Source organism: Aspergillus campestris (assembly GCF_002847485.1).
Source record: "Aspergillus campestris IBT 28561 chromosome Unknown P168scaffold_5, whole genome shotgun sequence".
NCBI lineage: Eukaryota > Fungi > Ascomycota > Eurotiomycetes > Eurotiales > Aspergillaceae > Aspergillus > Aspergillus campestris.
The window spans coordinates 257,243-273,331 of NW_020194340.1; the positions used below are offsets into that span (position 1 = coordinate 257,243).

At 54.6% G+C, this 16,089-nt stretch overlaps 6 protein-coding genes across 6 annotated transcripts; 2 read left to right on the forward strand and 4 right to left on the reverse strand.

Annotated features, from left to right (window-relative positions):
* Positions 1-2,278: 2,278 nt before the first annotated feature.
* Positions 2,279-3,745, forward strand: P168DRAFT_267286 (branched-chain amino acid aminotransferase; the record flags this gene model as incomplete). Its single annotated transcript, XM_024835032.1, has 2 exons — positions 2,279-2,599; positions 2,664-3,745. Exons 1-2 carry the CDS (start codon positions 2,533-2,535, stop codon positions 3,743-3,745), a joined length of 1,149 nt encoding a protein of 382 aa, XP_024693279.1. The 5' UTR covers positions 2,279-2,532.
* A 41-nt stretch (positions 3,746-3,786) lies between these two features.
* P168DRAFT_326488 (uncharacterized protein) lies at positions 3,787-7,488 on the reverse strand. The gene is made up of 3 exons (XM_024841129.1): positions 7,032-7,488; positions 5,839-6,911; positions 3,787-5,580 (listed from the first exon to the last, which is right to left on the reverse strand). Exons 1-3 carry the CDS (start codon positions 7,262-7,264, stop codon positions 3,908-3,910), a joined length of 2,979 nt encoding a protein of 992 aa, XP_024693280.1. The 5' UTR covers positions 7,265-7,488; the 3' UTR covers positions 3,787-3,907.
* A 271-nt stretch (positions 7,489-7,759) lies between these two features.
* On the reverse strand, positions 7,760-10,068 carry P168DRAFT_289564 (glycoside hydrolase family 76 protein). Its single transcript, XM_024837030.1, has 4 exons — positions 9,975-10,068; positions 9,601-9,923; positions 8,846-9,540; positions 7,760-8,773 (listed from the first exon to the last, which is right to left on the reverse strand). The coding sequence occupies exons 2-4, from the start codon at positions 9,692-9,694 to the stop codon at positions 8,165-8,167; spliced, it is 1,398 nt and encodes a 465-aa protein (XP_024693281.1). The 5' UTR covers positions 9,695-9,923; positions 9,975-10,068; the 3' UTR covers positions 7,760-8,164.
* A 553-nt stretch (positions 10,069-10,621) lies between these two features.
* P168DRAFT_137468 (uncharacterized protein) lies at positions 10,622-10,990 on the reverse strand. Its single transcript, XM_024832728.1, has 2 exons — positions 10,932-10,990; positions 10,622-10,855 (listed from the first exon to the last, which is right to left on the reverse strand). Exons 1-2 carry the CDS (start codon positions 10,939-10,941, stop codon positions 10,692-10,694), a joined length of 174 nt encoding a protein of 57 aa, XP_024693282.1. The 5' UTR covers positions 10,942-10,990; the 3' UTR covers positions 10,622-10,691.
* Positions 10,991-11,198: 208 nt separating this feature from the next.
* P168DRAFT_267293 (chaperonin-containing T-complex subunit CCT2) lies at positions 11,199-13,270 on the reverse strand. The gene is made up of 4 exons (XM_024835033.1): positions 13,169-13,270; positions 12,955-13,112; positions 11,505-12,879; positions 11,199-11,445 (listed from the first exon to the last, which is right to left on the reverse strand). Exons 1-4 carry the CDS (start codon positions 13,169-13,171, stop codon positions 11,386-11,388), a joined length of 1,596 nt encoding a protein of 531 aa, XP_024693283.1. The 5' UTR covers positions 13,172-13,270; the 3' UTR covers positions 11,199-11,385.
* Positions 13,271-13,444: 174 nt separating this feature from the next.
* P168DRAFT_251452 (WD40 repeat domain-containing peptidylprolyl isomerase) lies at positions 13,445-15,587 on the forward strand. The gene is made up of 3 exons (XM_024834270.1): positions 13,445-13,566; positions 13,641-14,015; positions 14,062-15,587. The coding sequence occupies exons 1-3, from the start codon at positions 13,488-13,490 to the stop codon at positions 15,501-15,503; spliced, it is 1,896 nt and encodes a 631-aa protein (XP_024693284.1). The 5' UTR covers positions 13,445-13,487; the 3' UTR covers positions 15,504-15,587.
* The last annotated feature ends 502 nt before the right edge of the window (positions 15,588-16,089 follow it).

The following is a 16,089-nucleotide window of genomic DNA, read 5'->3' on the forward strand; positions in this document are numbered from 1 at the left end:
TCGATGTCATCGTTGTCTCTGTGTTGCTATTTTCTCTCATGCAAGGCCGCCAACGTTTTTACAGATGAGCCACTGATTTCTTTTTCTTGTCCGGCATCAGATTATAGCGCTGGTCAGCGCGGCCGCGTATGCTCATTAGTCTGAAGGACTCTCATCCTGGATAGATGACAGTGACTAGGCAGGTCTATGCGTGTTATGGGGTTTGGAACAACTGGACTCTGCAGTTGGAATAAGTATAATCAGCCACCCGAAGCCACCCGTCTCACTACATAATTCAGATGAGCCATGCTGGATTGATAGCCTCCAAGGTTCCGTTCTAGACGATATTACAACAACAATATATAATTCGTATCAATTCGCGACTGTCATTTTTAACAGTACGCTTGAGAAGCTAGTACATCAAGACAGTCTATGATAGTCTATCCACTTCGATCCAAATACCTTCATCCAAAGCCCTAACACTCACTATTCCTTGTAGCCTAATGGGGGAACTAGTGCAAGTGGACATAAGCCCGTCCATGTAGACAATGAATAGAGCCTTAGTCTACGCATGGGCAGCTCATACCACAGGCCCCGCATCCTCCAGGGGGCCTGATCGACAACGAACCTCTGCGCAATCGCGATGGTTTCCGCAGAATCGAATCAACTCCAGGGACAATGTGGTCCTCTGCAGTCAGGCAGCTACGTGTACCCGCTATGTTGCCCCGATCGGTTCAGCTGCCAGCCTCGAACTCTATGTACACTCAGAAGCTAGTTCCATACGGTTGGCTGCCGTTTTAGAAGGCGTGGTGATCCTTCCGATAAAGTCATAGTTTGCTTTCTGTGGCTGCTAAGCCTCATAATTACGAGGATTGAAATGTCAAATATATCCGCGGTACCTCCCTATGTTCACATCGCCTAGGTCTTTCTAGCACTAGTTATGGTTGAGCTAACAGGAACAGAATTGCTGGTATGTGGTATCCTCCGTCAGGTTGGCGCGAGATCCTATAGATTCAGGCTGTCGAGGAAATTTTGCACTCGATCAAACAGACAACCAATTGGAAGATGATTAGGTCTGAAGGTTATTTTCAGCCCCAAGTATACCATCTAACCTTTTTTTTTTTTTTTTTTCGCAAGCCCGAGACTGACTGAGGTGGCCAAATATCAAGTAGGCTCATGCAATGGAATCCTTCCGAAATCCGGCTAGCCTTGCAGTAGAAGGATTGCCGAATCTCACCATGCTCCACCGCACAATTGTGAATGCGACTCGACATTGAGTTATCACACAGTCAGACGCTGGCTTCCAATCTAGTTCTAGATCGTCACCACACGTTGCTTTCTATGTTGACCAGTTCTGACCACCATCAGCAGACTTCCAACAGATGAGCTATAGGACCGGGTAGACTCCGTCGGCTGCTCATAGGCCAATCCCTAGGTCCTAAGATTAGCCAGACCTAGCCGCGGACTTGAGCGTTCAATCTTCGAGCAGCTGACGTACTATCCGGTTTGCTATGCTAGGTTAGGCTTGGTAAGTGAAAAGTCTCCAGGACCTACTATGTTTCTAACCAGAATCAGCCCCCGTACCCTGGCGGCATGTCCCACCGTGCATGAACGCGCGCGATCGTCCTAATCCAACAAATCCAGATCCGAGAACTAAGACAAATACCACTAGTCTAGCCTCTTGAACCATCAATCGTCGGCGGCAAATAGATCCCGACTTCCTTGACTTGGGTTGACCTTTGTGTACGTCATGTGGTATCAGAATGGCAGGCTGTGTTGCTTCGCCCGAAGACGCGTTGATGGACCGGACTTCCATCATTGAACTCCGCAGTAGTATCAAGGTCAGCACATAATAGCACAAATCCCCTCTGGTAAACGGCTTTCGGAATGGTCCTACATCCCTTCTGATTGAGAACTTTTTGGAATTGATAGTGGCGGTGACTCCGTTAGATACGTACACCGAATTTACACATCAACGCTTCTCGACGGTAATGACGTCCCTATCGACTCTGTAGGAGGATATACGATGCCGTACAATGGCTGTTTGAAGGTCTGCAGTCTTAGGCCGACTTATCGATCGTTCATGTGAAATCACAATAATCAACAATGTTGAGTTAACCCTGGAGATGGATTGTAGAATAGGATGTTGCTGATTGAGTAGCTGACAGTGCTTTTCGGCCGAGCTGTCGAGTGTCTCCAACGTAATCGAAGTCTGCATCATTCCAGGCTGTATTTAGTCAGACTAGAAATCGACCAAGGTCTTAATAACGTCTATTACTATTATAAATCCTTCCTTCCACTGCACTAATGCTTATAGCGTCTCGGTCTGGGAGCATATGCGAGATGTATCACACTTAGGGTTGGTCAGTACCTGTGACCTAACTATAGTGTCCTGAGGCGACACCCCGCATTCTGCCTTATGACGCTTACAACTCGCAACCCCGCAACAATATCCTCTCTATCTCCTCCACCATCCAGCCACTTCACTCAATTCATCAAGCCACTTCACTCAATCAATCAGGAACCTTGCACAATACACCACAACAAGACGGAATGTCCTTCCCCCCACCCCCCACCCCGACCATAGACTGGTCCAATGTCGGCTTCAAAGTCCGCGACGGTATACAACCTCACATACACACCATCAACTGAACCAACAACATCGCTAACAAGACCTCCAACAGTAAACGGCCACATTGAATCCCACTTCTCCCCAAGTACAAACCAATGGAGTGCCCCCAAGTTCATCCGCTCCCCCTACCTCCGCCTCCACGGCATGTCCCCCGCCCTCAACTACGGCCAACAAGCCTACGAGGGCCTGAAAGCCTTCCGACACTCCACTGCCCCCTCCCCCAATGACCCCACCTCCACCGAAGAAAAACCCAGCAAAATCACCTTATTCCGCCCGGACCTCAACGCAGCCCGCCTCGCCCACTCCGCGCAATACGTCTCCATCCCGCCCGTCCCAGCCCCCATCTTCACCCAAGCCGTCCAACTCGCCGTCTCCACCAACGCAGAGTTTGTGCCCCCCGCAGGGACACTCAACTCCGCGCTGTACATCCGCCCGCTCATCTTCGGCAGCTCCGCCCAGCTGGGCCTCTCCCCGCCGGAAGAGTACACCTTCGCCGTGTTCGTCACCCCCACGGGTGTTTACCATGGCGCGAAGGCCGTAGATGCCCTCATCGTGGAGGACTTCGACCGGGCTGCGCCGCGCGGGACAGGGAGCGCCAAGGTGGGGGGCAACTATGCGCCTGTGCTGAGACATAGTGGGCGGGCGGGCGCGGAGGGGTTCGGCATCACGCTGCATTTGGATAGTGCGACTCGAGGCGACGTGGAGGAGTTTTCGACGAGTGCGTTTGTGGGCGTGCTGAAAGATGGTGATGGGAAGGTGACGCTTGTGCGGCCCGATAGTACTAGTGTTATCGAGTCCGTGACGGCGGCGAGTGTGTGTGAGATTGGGGAGAAATTGTTCGGGTACCGGGTTGAGAAGAGGCGCGTGCCGTATGAAGAGATTGCGCTGTTTAAGGAGGTGTTTGCTGCAGGCACGGCTGCGGCGTTGGTTCCTGTGAGGAGTATTACGGCGAGGGAGAGAGGGGATAAGTGGGAGTTTGAGTGTGGGGGGGAGGGTGAGGGGGGTGAGGTTTGTGTGAAGTTGTTGAATGCGTTGAAGGGTATTCAGGCGGGGACGGTGGAGGATCCGTTTGGGTGGAATGTGGAGGTCGGGGCGCCGCCTGAGGGGTGTATGGATGGGGGAGAAGATCACTGAATGAATGTGTATAGATAGATGGATGGTGTGGAATGGTAGACCATGTTTTGATTCTAGTTATAGGTACGTAAGGATAGAACATCAATACAGACATCCAATCACCATATCAAGATCCCATCATTCATGCAGTATCCAGACCTTCATTCATGCAAACAGCCCAAATCAATTCCTCTTGCGCGCCTGCCGCAGCTTGGATACATGCCCGCTCGACATAATATCTCCTCCGTCGTTGGAGCTGTCGCTGTCGCTGTCGCTGTCGCTCTCACTCTCGCTCTCGCTTTCGTCCTCGCTCTCGCTGTCCGACGGACCCGAGAAGATATTCTTCCGCTCCGTCCGCTGCGCCGCTTGCGACTGCGTCCGCGCTTGCTGCTCGTTCTTCTGGTCGCGGATCAGACTCTTCAGGGAGAGTCGGTTGGGCTGTGACTGTCTTGCTGTCTGCGACCCCGCGGGCTGCGACGAGGGGGGCTGCGAGGGCGCGCTCGCCCGGCGGGGCGGGTCGGGTTTGCTCGGAGGGGGTGCTGCTACTTCTTCTTCTTCTTCTTCTTCTTCTTCGGACTCGCTGTCGGCTTCAGATTCGGATTCCGACTCGGTTTCCGACGCTGAGTCGGTCGATTCCTCGTCGTGTTGCGTTTCTTGGTTCTGTTTTTGGTTCTGGCTCTGGGTTTGGCTTTGATTCTTGGCCGGGGTGGGAGTCGGGTTTTCTTCAGGTTCTTGCGCCGGTTGACCCTCCTCCTGGTGCTCGTCGTCGGAGAAAAGGTTCAGCAGATCGCGTGAAGACTTCTGTCCCCGTCCCTGGGACTGACTACCATTCGGCCGGGGCGCTCCCGGGCGGTGGGGTGACTGGGTGGGCCGCAGCTCAAACTCATCGTCAGAGCCCTGAGACCGCGTGGTACCTGTTGACTGACGGATCTTCCTCGTGGGACCTTGGGCAGAGGTCGGTGCGGACGTCGGTGCCTCAGGCTGTCCCTGAGACTTCTGCGACTGGGGTTCTAGCTGAGACTGGGATTCTGACTGGGACCGGGGAGTGCTCGTGGCCGAATTGCTGGCCGCGCGACGAGCCGCCGCCGCATACCGGCTCTCCGTGTTGTTAACAGCCGCCCAGATGGGCTGCTTGGGAATCGGGTTCCATTCCCCTTCAGAGCTTTCGTCCGCAAATGGGCCAGGGGACCGGCGCCGGGACCTAGCTGATGAGTTCTTGGAATCCGAACCCTTGGAAGATGACCTCTTCGAGGCTGGTTTCTTAGGGGCCGAGTCCTCTGGGCCTGATTCGTCCAGATCCACGCCACTTGGAATCGCCGCCGCCAGTTCTGCCCGCAGACTGTTGATGTTTTTCATGGACGTTTCGAACCGGGTCTTGTTCCTGAGCCGGTTTGAATATTCATTGTTAATTGAAACATTCAGTGCTGCCCGCAGTTTCTTTAGTATTTTAACCACGTTCCCAAGATGTCGTTTTGTAGCCCGGTCCACTTGAGTATCAATTCCAGCCAGCTCCTGCAACCTCTTCTCTCTGTCGGGATTCGTAGGCTCGTCTTTATTTTCGGGTTGGTGTTCGGCGTCTGATTGGGATGGGGGCGCTCCGTTCTTGGCCGCGGCAGTGTCATCCCGACTATCCTCTGGCTCCTTGCGGTCGCCGTTCGAGGATTTTACAGAATCGGGTTGTTGAGACGACAGGGGCGTTGACTTCGGCGCCGAAGCGGCAATAATGTCCTCGCCCTCTGCGAATGACACGGATCGGCGTTCGGGCGCTCGATGGGCCTCTTTGCGCAGCGCCGAATGTGGTGCCCTGGGGGTTTCCGGGCTAAGGGCTCCGTTCGGGGTCGCATGAATATGGGGCTCTGTCGTATATTGATTAATGTCATGCCCTAAAGACTGAAGGAACGGACGGGAAAATATGGGCTTCATGCGGGGTGGGGTCCTTGTGATTCCCAAACCAAGACCTTTTCCGGGCTCCGGCCGCTGCTCTGAGAAGTTCAAGCGCCGGCACAAGCCCGAAAAGGATGGGATGCGTTCTTTTCTCCGGGACGGAGAGGGGGTAATAACTGGAGTGTTTGCCCATGGGCGGGGGGTCTCCTTGCTGGTGTCCTTGAACTTACCCGATGTGGGGATGGAGGTTGGCTCCAATCGACGCTCCTTGTTGGGGGGAAGGCTTTCGTCACTCTTCTTCCGCTTGCGCGACTCTGCGCCGCGCTGCGGAGTGCTCGTATCCGCCGTGGGTTCGGCATGGGGAGTGCGGGTGGCACTGGCTTTCGCGGGTGTATCGTTGTTCGTCTGGGGTGCATCGGTCATAGGGACATCTTCCTGGGACTCCGTTTCGCTTTCTTCTGCGCCACTTCCTTCTTCCTCACTTTCTTCCTCACTACCTTCTTCACTACCCTCCTCCTCACTGACCTCTTCCCCACTGCCATCTTCCTCGCTGCCCTCTTCATCCTCGTCATCACTCTCCGCAGCCGCAGTGTCCAGGGGGTCCGTGAGTTTCGGCAGCGGTTGAGAGGCCGATTTGCGCGTAGTTAACGGCGATACTGAGCCATTCGCGGTCTGCTGCGACTGCGACTTTAAATCCAACTTAGCATGTTTGTCAGTAGACTTTCTCGCATGCTCCGACCGCTGCGGTGCAACACCTGTCGACCCAGGGCGCGGGGCACCGCGCGTCGCCGTGGGCGAAGGCCGGGGCCAGTCGCCGAGTTCCTGGCTCTCCATACGATGACGCTCCGGTGTAGGCGCAACCGTTCGCCCCTGGTTGTCTCCGGGAGCACTAGATTGAGTACCCCAGCGAGGAAGAGACCTCGGGGCGTCCTCTCTCTCCACAGACGACATCGGGACCTCACGGGCGTCATCGTCTGAGATCCGTCCGTCGATCGCACTGCCAGACTCAAGGTCTGGGTCTTCGTGGATGGTCTTCAGATTCATCATCTTCGCCATTGTCTCCTGCTTGACCTGCGCTTGGCGTTCATAATCCTGCGCCGCGGCGTCCCAGTCCAGCGACACGGATGGGAATCGGACGGGCGCCTGAGAAGCGGGCCTCTGGATAACGCGGACAGTGCGACGCTGATCCAGCTTGTCCGCTGCGCCCTTCCCATGGTCGACAAATACGTCCGCGACGGTGAGGTCGGGGTCAAGGTCTTCGGAATCGTGGTCGTCGTCGAGAAGCTTCTTTATTTCTAACGGTCTAGCCCTCACCATTAGCCCATCATCCCGTCAAGCAAGCAGTCACGCCCGCGTAGACATCACAGCTATCCCTTCGAGTGTATTCAAACGGCGCGCGGGCTGACTCGGGGCAGAGACTCACTCAGCTTCCGGCCGTAGCTTTCTCCATTTTTCCTGGATCCTCCCCGCCAACCCTCCAAGGGTAATCTCCTCTGGATCCGGCAACACCAGCAAAAAGCTAGCCGGCTTCTTGGCCGCGCCGTTGGCCGCGGAATCATTGTTGTCGCGCTCTCCAATCAAGTGCCGGAAGAACGAACCGGAGGATTGGGTCTGCTCGCGCGGATAGACCTTGACGGTCAGCCGCAGGAAGACCATACTGAGTAAGTGATAGTAGAGGACGTTCAGCCACAAGTGCAATTATGTAAAATTATGAGTACAGAGGTAGGTCCGGTGAAGCCGCGGATATCATCATGGAATCGTAGACCCAAGCGACACGCCTTGCAGACGAAACGCAGTAGAGAGAACAGCCAGGTTCAAGAAAAGGTAGAATACGAAACAGAAGCGAGAATGCGGGGAGAATGAAAGAGTTGAGGACCGAGACAATCACTCGCCAGGCTCGAAGGAAAGAAGCTTGAAAAAGTGACAGAGCAAGAAATTGAAAATGCCCCAGCAGAATACCGCTCGTTGATTGGTGGCTGGGCGGAACGCGGCATCGACGCGTCTCACCGCCTTGAGATAACCATGCATAAAATGTATAAAGATATGACACAATATGGAGTATAAGATGATATCGATAATTCGCCTGATGAATAGTCCTGATACATAACCAGGCCTACTTGAAGAATAGCTTAGAAGAATCACCATCATCATGGCTTTCCACTTCGTTGAATAAAGCCCCAGTGGAACAGGCAGTTGACAGATACAGCTCCGTGTCATGCAACACAAGGATACAAACGGTCAAAGACGCCTATTGCGAAGAGACATGTGAGATGTTTTACGCACGTCAAAACCCATCAGTGCATTGAAACCAGGTATCATCCAAACGCCGTCACAAATGTAGTAGTACAACATCGTCCCAATGCAGGGAACCGAACCGGACCAACAAGGCCATGGAAAAGAAAAAAATGAGACCAAGAGAGGGAAAAAAAAAAAGAAAAGAAAGGAACGAAAGAAAAAAAGAAAGAAAGACAGACAACGGTCAGACAGCGCCTTCAATGGGTAACAATCGAGGCGTCCGGCGCCAACGATAACACTTCTGCAAACGATAGACAGCTTTCATAGCCCGTACAGCAACCAAGCTGTCGCTCCGACCCATCCGCCCGCAAACACGGCAGTCAGTATCCCCGCCCCGGCTTTATCGCCCGTTGTGATCGGCTCCAGCTTGTCGTCCGAGCCATCGTCGGTGCTGCCGGTGCCAGCGTGTGGGTTTCCCTTACTCTTACCCCCCGAGTCCGAGGTGAAAGGGCCGTTGCCACCCTTGCCTCCGTCGCCGGTCTTCCTGTGCGCGATCATCGCCGACGACATGATACTCAAGGCGCTCATGTCCGACTCCAGCGACGTTGACCCATCCCACTTGGGTTGGTACCATCGCCGACCGCAGGCGCTGCCGGATTTGCCGCCTGAGCACTGCTTGGCGGCTGCTTCGGCGGAGGCTTGGATCTTGGGGATGATCCGGTCGCTGGTGTAGGGCGCGATGGTGGTCATGAAGGTGAGCCAGGCGGCTAAGAACCCCTTAAAGCAGTCTTGGTTTCGATCGCACATCATGTTGGGCTCGCACGCGACCTCGGAGAGGACATTGCTTCCATGCTTCTTGGGGAAGAAAGTCTTTTCCACGGACTTGAGCAGCCCGTCCACGCGATGCTTCCACTTATCGTCGCCATCGGTCTATAATCATCAGGTGTTAGCTGCCACTTTTCTGCGCGGAGAGCTGCCGGATGGTATAGCTAATGAACATACCAAGTTGTACATGTATGCAGCCCCGTTGAGGTACATGCCGTAGTTGTAGGTCCACTGAAGGTTGCCGGCGTTCTTGCAATTCGTGTCCAGATCGGTGGTATCGGCGACGAACCAGCGGTCCGGCTGCACCAGCGGGCTTTGCGAGCTCCAATCCCAAATCTTGTCGGCCCACTCCGAGTACGTCTCGTTGTTGGTGTACCGGGCCAGCCGCGAGGCCAGCTGGAACAGGCCGCCGTTGGAGACCGAGTTCTTGGTGCCGTATCCCTCCTGGTAGGGGTAGATCTGCCAGCGCAAGCCACCGCCGCAGGTGGTGGTATCCCACCGCGGCACCTGGGTGTTGAACACACCCTGCGCCAGGGACAGCCAGGACGACTCGCCCTCGTCCTCCGGGTAGTTCAGCTCCGCGGCGGTCATGGCAGCCAGGCCCCAGAAGACCTGATCGTCATTCCCCAGGTAGTTGCTGTAGTTGGAGGGGAAGTAATCGTCGTTTCCCTTCTGCCAGTACATGCCCTGCGAGACGGGCCCGTTGTACGAGTCATCGCCGGTCCAGTACCAGTATTGGATCAGGGTCATGAACATGGCGCCACCTTCCCACCACGTGCCGCCGAGCTTTCCGGGAACCTGGCCGGTCTCGTTTCCGCTATATTGGCTCATCATATTGTAGGCCGTCGTCGCGGCGGCTTCTTTGATCGAGTCTATGGGCGTGACGACTGTGAGTACAGCTTCGCGTCACCTGCGACGGCGAAATTTCATACCTTCATCATCGGCCTTGAGCTCAAGGCCCAACGCTCCCCGACCCGCCACGAAGACGGTCAGGCATACTGCCCATAACCACTGCGGGAGGATCATCTTAAAAGAATACAGGATAGATCATGGAAACGAAAGTCGCAGAGAGCGCCAGACACAAAGAGAGAAAGAGTCGGGCGTAGCTATACAGTGGGAGGATGGGAGAGATGGGGTAGAGGGAAAGAAAGGAAGAAAAGGGAAGAGTCCACAGCGACGGAAGAATAGATCACGAATAAGACCAAGAGGGGGAAATGGAACCATCGTCCGACAAGGTAATGATGTGTGGGCATAGGTAGGATCCCATGGCTGCGCTTCCCAATTCGCTCCTGATGTTCCTCCTTAGCACGGTGTTTCTATCTGAGATCGCAGTTCATCCTCGGCATCAGAATCACCCCTGTCTGTCCACCAGTCCTACAATCAAATATCGAATCCGAAACCATCCCATCAGTACTACATGACCACAACTTTCACAAAGAACCATACTCTACTAAGAACAAATTGAACGAAAAGGACAGAAATCCAGGGTCCTCTCCACCCCAACCAGAACCACAATCCCATCTCCAACGGCAATAATTCGAGACGAGCGCGAGAAAAACCCCTCTTCTTTGGTTCGTCCCCAGGAACGCGCAATGCGGTTGGCAAGAGACATCGTCACTGGTCGAGTATTCCGATCTGCAACACGCGGGAGAAGAAAGGCCCCACTCCACACGCTGCGCCAACATGTAGAGCGAAATGATCCCCTGAACATCACTGACATCATCTGCGTCCCAATCATATCCAGCGGTATTTTTCTCGCCCCCTCTTCGCTCAGGATTAAGCTATGGCCAAGGCCCCAGGATGAGAACACCTCCGAAGCTCCTTGGCGAAATTGCTTGGTATTGACTTCATGTCGACGGGTGTTGCAGGATTTAAAGATCTGATGGATGGGAGATTATGTATGGATATTAGTCAGGAATCAGTCGGTTCAGTGGGACTCTGGATGTATCCGGAACTCTCGTTGGAGGTTGATTGGACGATACCCCTATACACTCTCAGTGATCTTTAGGGGGTTCTGGGTTGATTACACCGTAGGTGGATGGTGAACCGTGGACGAGTAACTTGTCATTGTGGTTGGCGTCGTTGACATTATCTTTGTTCCCCACACGGCCATTGTACGCAATATATATAAGGCGAGATTATACCGCCGTCCAGAACAATATTGGATGCGAAGTTGATGACGTCGATCTGGCCTTATTAGCAATGAGCTTATGCGGCGATCAATTTGCAAAGAATGTTAGTATTTCGCTGTGATGCATTCCTGTAAATCTCATTTGGTAGTCATATGTAACCTTGACCTCATGGAATTGGGTGCTATCTCCAGTGGCTTCTGCATTAGAGGAATTGATGAAGACGATGAATCTACGGAGTTGATGATGGTAATGGAGGTGTCGTGATGATCAGGTGTTGCTGTATAGTCAGGTGACGCTTCACGTGCAGGCTACGGTTGTGTTCCATTGCTACAAGACCAGAATGGGCATGCATGGTTTTAGAGGACAACTAAATGGTGTGCAGTGTAGATATCAAGTGTATCAATCGAGGGATTGGCAGATGTACAGGCTAATTTGTTGGAATGTTTTGTTCACCAGGACACAGAATCATCAGATGCTTTTAATGTATCATATCATGGATCTATCACGGTTATTACGCTCCAGGAGCACGTCGCCCATATCCACCTAATATTCTCAACTGCCACCAGTCCAATCGCAATCAACACCTTACATGCGATCACGTCGGCGGGGAGCGGAACGGATGATGTTGTCCACACGGAGAAGCAGCTGATATATAGATTAGCATTGAGTCGAAAAGGGGATGGAGGGAACAAATAATAACATACCTCTGCAGCTTCCGAGGCAGAGGACACCACAGCCTTCTTCAGCTTGTAGCTTTCCACCACGCCCAGCTCCCGCATGTCGGCGATGCCACCACCGGGAGTGGCCAGGTCCAACCCGGAGTTCGTCATGCCGCTGTTGATCGCCTGTCGGAGTCGGGTCACCAGGTCGCTGGAGTCCAGACCGGCGTTATCGGCCAGAATGGTCGGCAGCTGCTTCAGGGCGTACGCGAAGGAATCGACGGCCATCTGCTTCTTGCCGGTGGTGTTCTGAGCGGCCTGCTCGACGGCCTTGGACATGTTCATCTCTCCGCAGCCACCGCCCAGGGTGACGCGGGGCTCCTTGACCGTCTGCGAGATGACGGCCAGGGCGTCGTGCAGCGAGCGCTCCGCCTCGTCGAGCAGCTGCTCCGTGGCACCACGCAGCACGATGGTGCATGCCTGACCGGCGGCAACACCGGAGAACTTAATCAGAGTATCTTCACCGATGATCACCTCCTCAATCACATCGCACGAACCCAGCTTGACCTGCTCCGGGTCATCGAAAGTCGAGGCGATCTCACCACCCGTCACCAGGGCCAGACGCTCGATGCCGTCGAAGTCGGCGTGCTCGATGGACATGATGCCGGCCTCGGTGAACAGCTGCTCGGGCCAGTTGTAGATCAGCTGTCGGTTGACGAAGCAGTTGATGCCGTGGGACTTGATGCGATCAACCTTGGCCTTCATCTTCTCGCGCTCCGCCTTCTCCAGCTCGGCCAGCTTGCCCGTCGACTCGACCTTGACGCGGGCACCGAAGATCTTCACCTTGTCGGTGTCCATGGCCGTGTTGGCGACCAGGATCTTGGCGTTCTCCAGGCGCTTGGGCTGGTTGACACCGATCTTCTTGTCCAGAATGAAACCCTCGTCCAGGTAGGAGTCGCTAAGCTTTCCACCAGCCTTCTTGATGATCTGGATCTGACTCAGGTCGGTGGATCCGCGAAGACGGAGGACGGCATCACAGGCGAGAGTGGCGAAGTGCTCACGATCCTGCGCCAGGACCTTGGAGCTGAGGGTGGTGCGGGCGATGGAGTGGAGGTCTCTCCGGAACCACTCCTGATCCGAGCTGCGGTCGACCGCGATCTTGTCCAGGGCCTCCAGGGCGGCCTTGCTGGCTATGCGGTAGCCGTCGATGATGGTCTGGGGATGGATCTTGCGGTTCACCAGTTTCTCGGCCTCCCGCAGCAGCTCCGCCGCCAGAACGGTCACCGACGTCGTTCCGTCACCGACTTCATCATCCTGAACCTTGGAAATGTTCACCAGCACCTTGGCGGCGGCGTTATCAAGAGCAATCGCCTTCAAGATCGTCGCACCGTCGTTCGTCACGAGGATTTCACCGGTCGATCTAGTAAAGAAAAAAAAATCCCAATGTCAGTGTCAATCCACGGCCAGCCCCGCAGTCAGAATGCATCACACATACGCTGACTGCAAAATCTTGTCCATGCCCTTGGGGCCCAATGTGCTCTTCACCAAATCTCCAACCGCAATGGCTCCCACGAAGGCAGAGAGACGTGCGTTCTCGCCTTTCTCCTCGATAACATCGTCCGCGAAGATCTGGGTCGGATTGCCGAAAGACGCCTATTGGGGGATTAGTACGGGAAGAAAAAAGGCAAAACCGTCAGCAAACGACTGACCATGATGAATGAATATTAAGTAAAATGAACTACCGTCGAAATGGTGGACGGACAGCTCAAAAAAAAGGAGGATAGATGATGGAAGAGGGGGGAGGGGCGGAGGTCGGGCAGAGTAACGATAATACGGTTTGATAGCATCGGCCACCGCTGCGGGACAGAAAAGTTCGCGATGGTGGCCCACGCAGGGGAGCTGCTCACCGCCTGCCGTTTCTGCTCTGGGTTGATCCTCTTCCAGCTTCATGGATTCTTCTCGACGGCCCAGGTTCTTGGTGGGTACGGATTCATTCTACGGTATAGGATTACACTCAATTGAACCAGAATGGCTGCAGAAGAGGAGAGATCGCAACCCCTTTCCCACAAGCGCCCTCATGCGGCAGTGGATGGGGCTGAAGACAATGGTGTGTATCTTCTCTCGGCATCCATGGCCCACCCACCCAAGAAGCATTGCGGTTACTAACTGATAGGAATCTAGATGACGACTCGTCGGACGATGATTTCGGTCCAGCATTGCCCTCCGCCGATGCGCCCAAGAAGAAACGACGCAAGCTGCCTTTCGAGAATGTATACGTCAAAGCACTGCCGGCGTCGGCGCGCTACTCCAAGTCGCTCATGCACAAGGACCAACTGTGCTATGTGACGGTAACGCCGCACACGGACTTTCTGATTACGTCCTCTATCGACGGTGTGGTCAAGTTTTGGAAGAAGACGTCAGAAGGGTTGGAGTTCGTCAAGGAATTCCGGGCGCACACTGGGGAAGTGAAAGGGGTCAGCGTCAGCGCAGACGGGAGGAGTTTTGCGACAACCGGCACGGACAAGACAATTAAGATATTCGACGTGATTACGTTCGGTATGTGCTCATTGCCCTTTCGGAAGTTCATTGCTGACAGTAGAAGATCTTTTGGCTATGATTCCTCTCGATTTCGTGCCGCGATATGTCTGCTGGGTCCACCCTCGGGGCGCATCCTTACCGTTGGTCGCGGTCACCGACGATGAGACGAGCACAATCCGAGTCTATGACGGTCGGGGGGAGAACCACAGTCCTTTACATACAGTGAAGAGCATCCACCGGACACCAGTAGCTGCAATCGCTTTCAACGACGCCTATGACTGTGCGATCTCCGCGGACGAGTCGGGCATGATCGAATACTGGCGCGCATCGGATGGTTCGTTTGAAAAGCCCGACAACGTGTTCGAATTAAAGTCGTCCACCAATCTTTTCGAGTTCAAAAAGGCCAAGTCGACTCCGGCATCCCTCACGGTTTCGCCGTCAGGTGAGCAGTTCGCCACTGTTTCCTTCCCCGACCGCCAGGTGCGCGTGTTTGACTTTGCGACGGGGAAATTGTACCGCAAATACGACGAGTCGCTATCCACCATCACGGACATGCAGCAGGCCGGCACAGCTATCTACCCACTGGACGAAGTTGAGTTCGGGCGGCGATTGGCCGTGGAACGGGAACTGGAGAACCCTGTCACGCAGCCGCGGATCAACGTGCTGTTTGACGAATCGGGCCATTTCATCATGTACGGGTCGCTCTACGGCATCAAGTGCATCAACACCTACACCAACCGCGTAGTGCGTGTGTACGCGCGGGACGAGCCATTCCGCGGGCTGAACCTTGCCGTGTATCAAGGTCAGCCGCAGAAGAAGGGGTTCATGACGGTCTCGATGGCCGCCAGCGCCAACCCGCTCCTGCAGGAGGCCGAGGAGCGCGACCCCTTCCTGGTGAGCACCGGGTTCGGCAAGGTACGGTTCTATATCTTCAACAATGAAACGGAGATCTCCAAGTCCTCGCGAGATGTGCAGAACGAGCGGCCGACACAGGCTGCTTCAGGCGGTGAGACGGCCACCCAAAAGGCCAAGGAGACCGGAACGTCGGCCATCCTGCACACGACCATGGGAGACATCCACCTCCGCCTCTTCCCGTCCGCGGCACCCAAGGCCGTGGAGAATTTCGTGACGCACGCGCGCCACGGCTACTACAACAACACCATCTTCCACCGGGTGATCCGCAAGTTCATGATCCAGGGCGGTGATCCGCTGGGCGACGGTACCGGCGGCGAGTCGATCTGGGGCGGGGAGTTCCCGGACGAGTTTTCCACGCTGAAGCACGACAAGCCTTACACGCTGTCGATGGCTAACGCAGGGCCCAACACCAACGGCAGCCAGTTCTTTATCACAACGGAGAAGACGCCGTGGCTGGACGGCAAGCACACGATTTTCGGGCGGGCGGTGCAAGGCCTCGACGTGGTGCATAAGATCGAGAATGCCCGGACGCTCAAGGACCGGGAGAAGCCCGAGGTGGATATCAAGATTGTGAGCATCACGGTCAATTAGGGGGTGTGGTATGGGTTTGTTTCGAGCGATTTAGCCATCTATCTCAGTTTGTTCATTGGTAGAATACATCATATGATATTATGCTGCATGACTGAATTTTGCCTCTTCTCCAGGTTGCTCTGGATGTATGGTTTGGTCTGTCACTTGTCAGGTCAGGTAATCCTCAGTTAGCAGTAAGATTGAGCTCAATTACTATGTGAAGGTGACATTATACTACGATCTGCCACCAGCGGCTTCACCTCTCTGTTTGTCCGGTCTTTGATATGATTCCTTTCACCTCCAGCAGTACTCTCAATGTTGACTCTTGCATGGTGATTGGGTGCCTGTTAGATCAGTCTAGGACTGCTGTCACTACGCCATTCACAACCTGCTCAAAAGCAGTGACAGTCTGTAGTCCCTAGCCCGAGTATTCACTGACCACGACCAGCGACGTGACCTGCCCAAAACAGGCGTCTGCCCCAGGCAGCCCCAGGCAGCCCTCAGGTATAAATAGCCCTCATCTCTCACCTCCTCTTCCTCACCGCCTTCCTCTTCTCACCGCATCGTTTCTGCCATCGCTTCCATCACGTAACTGCATGATTTCCTA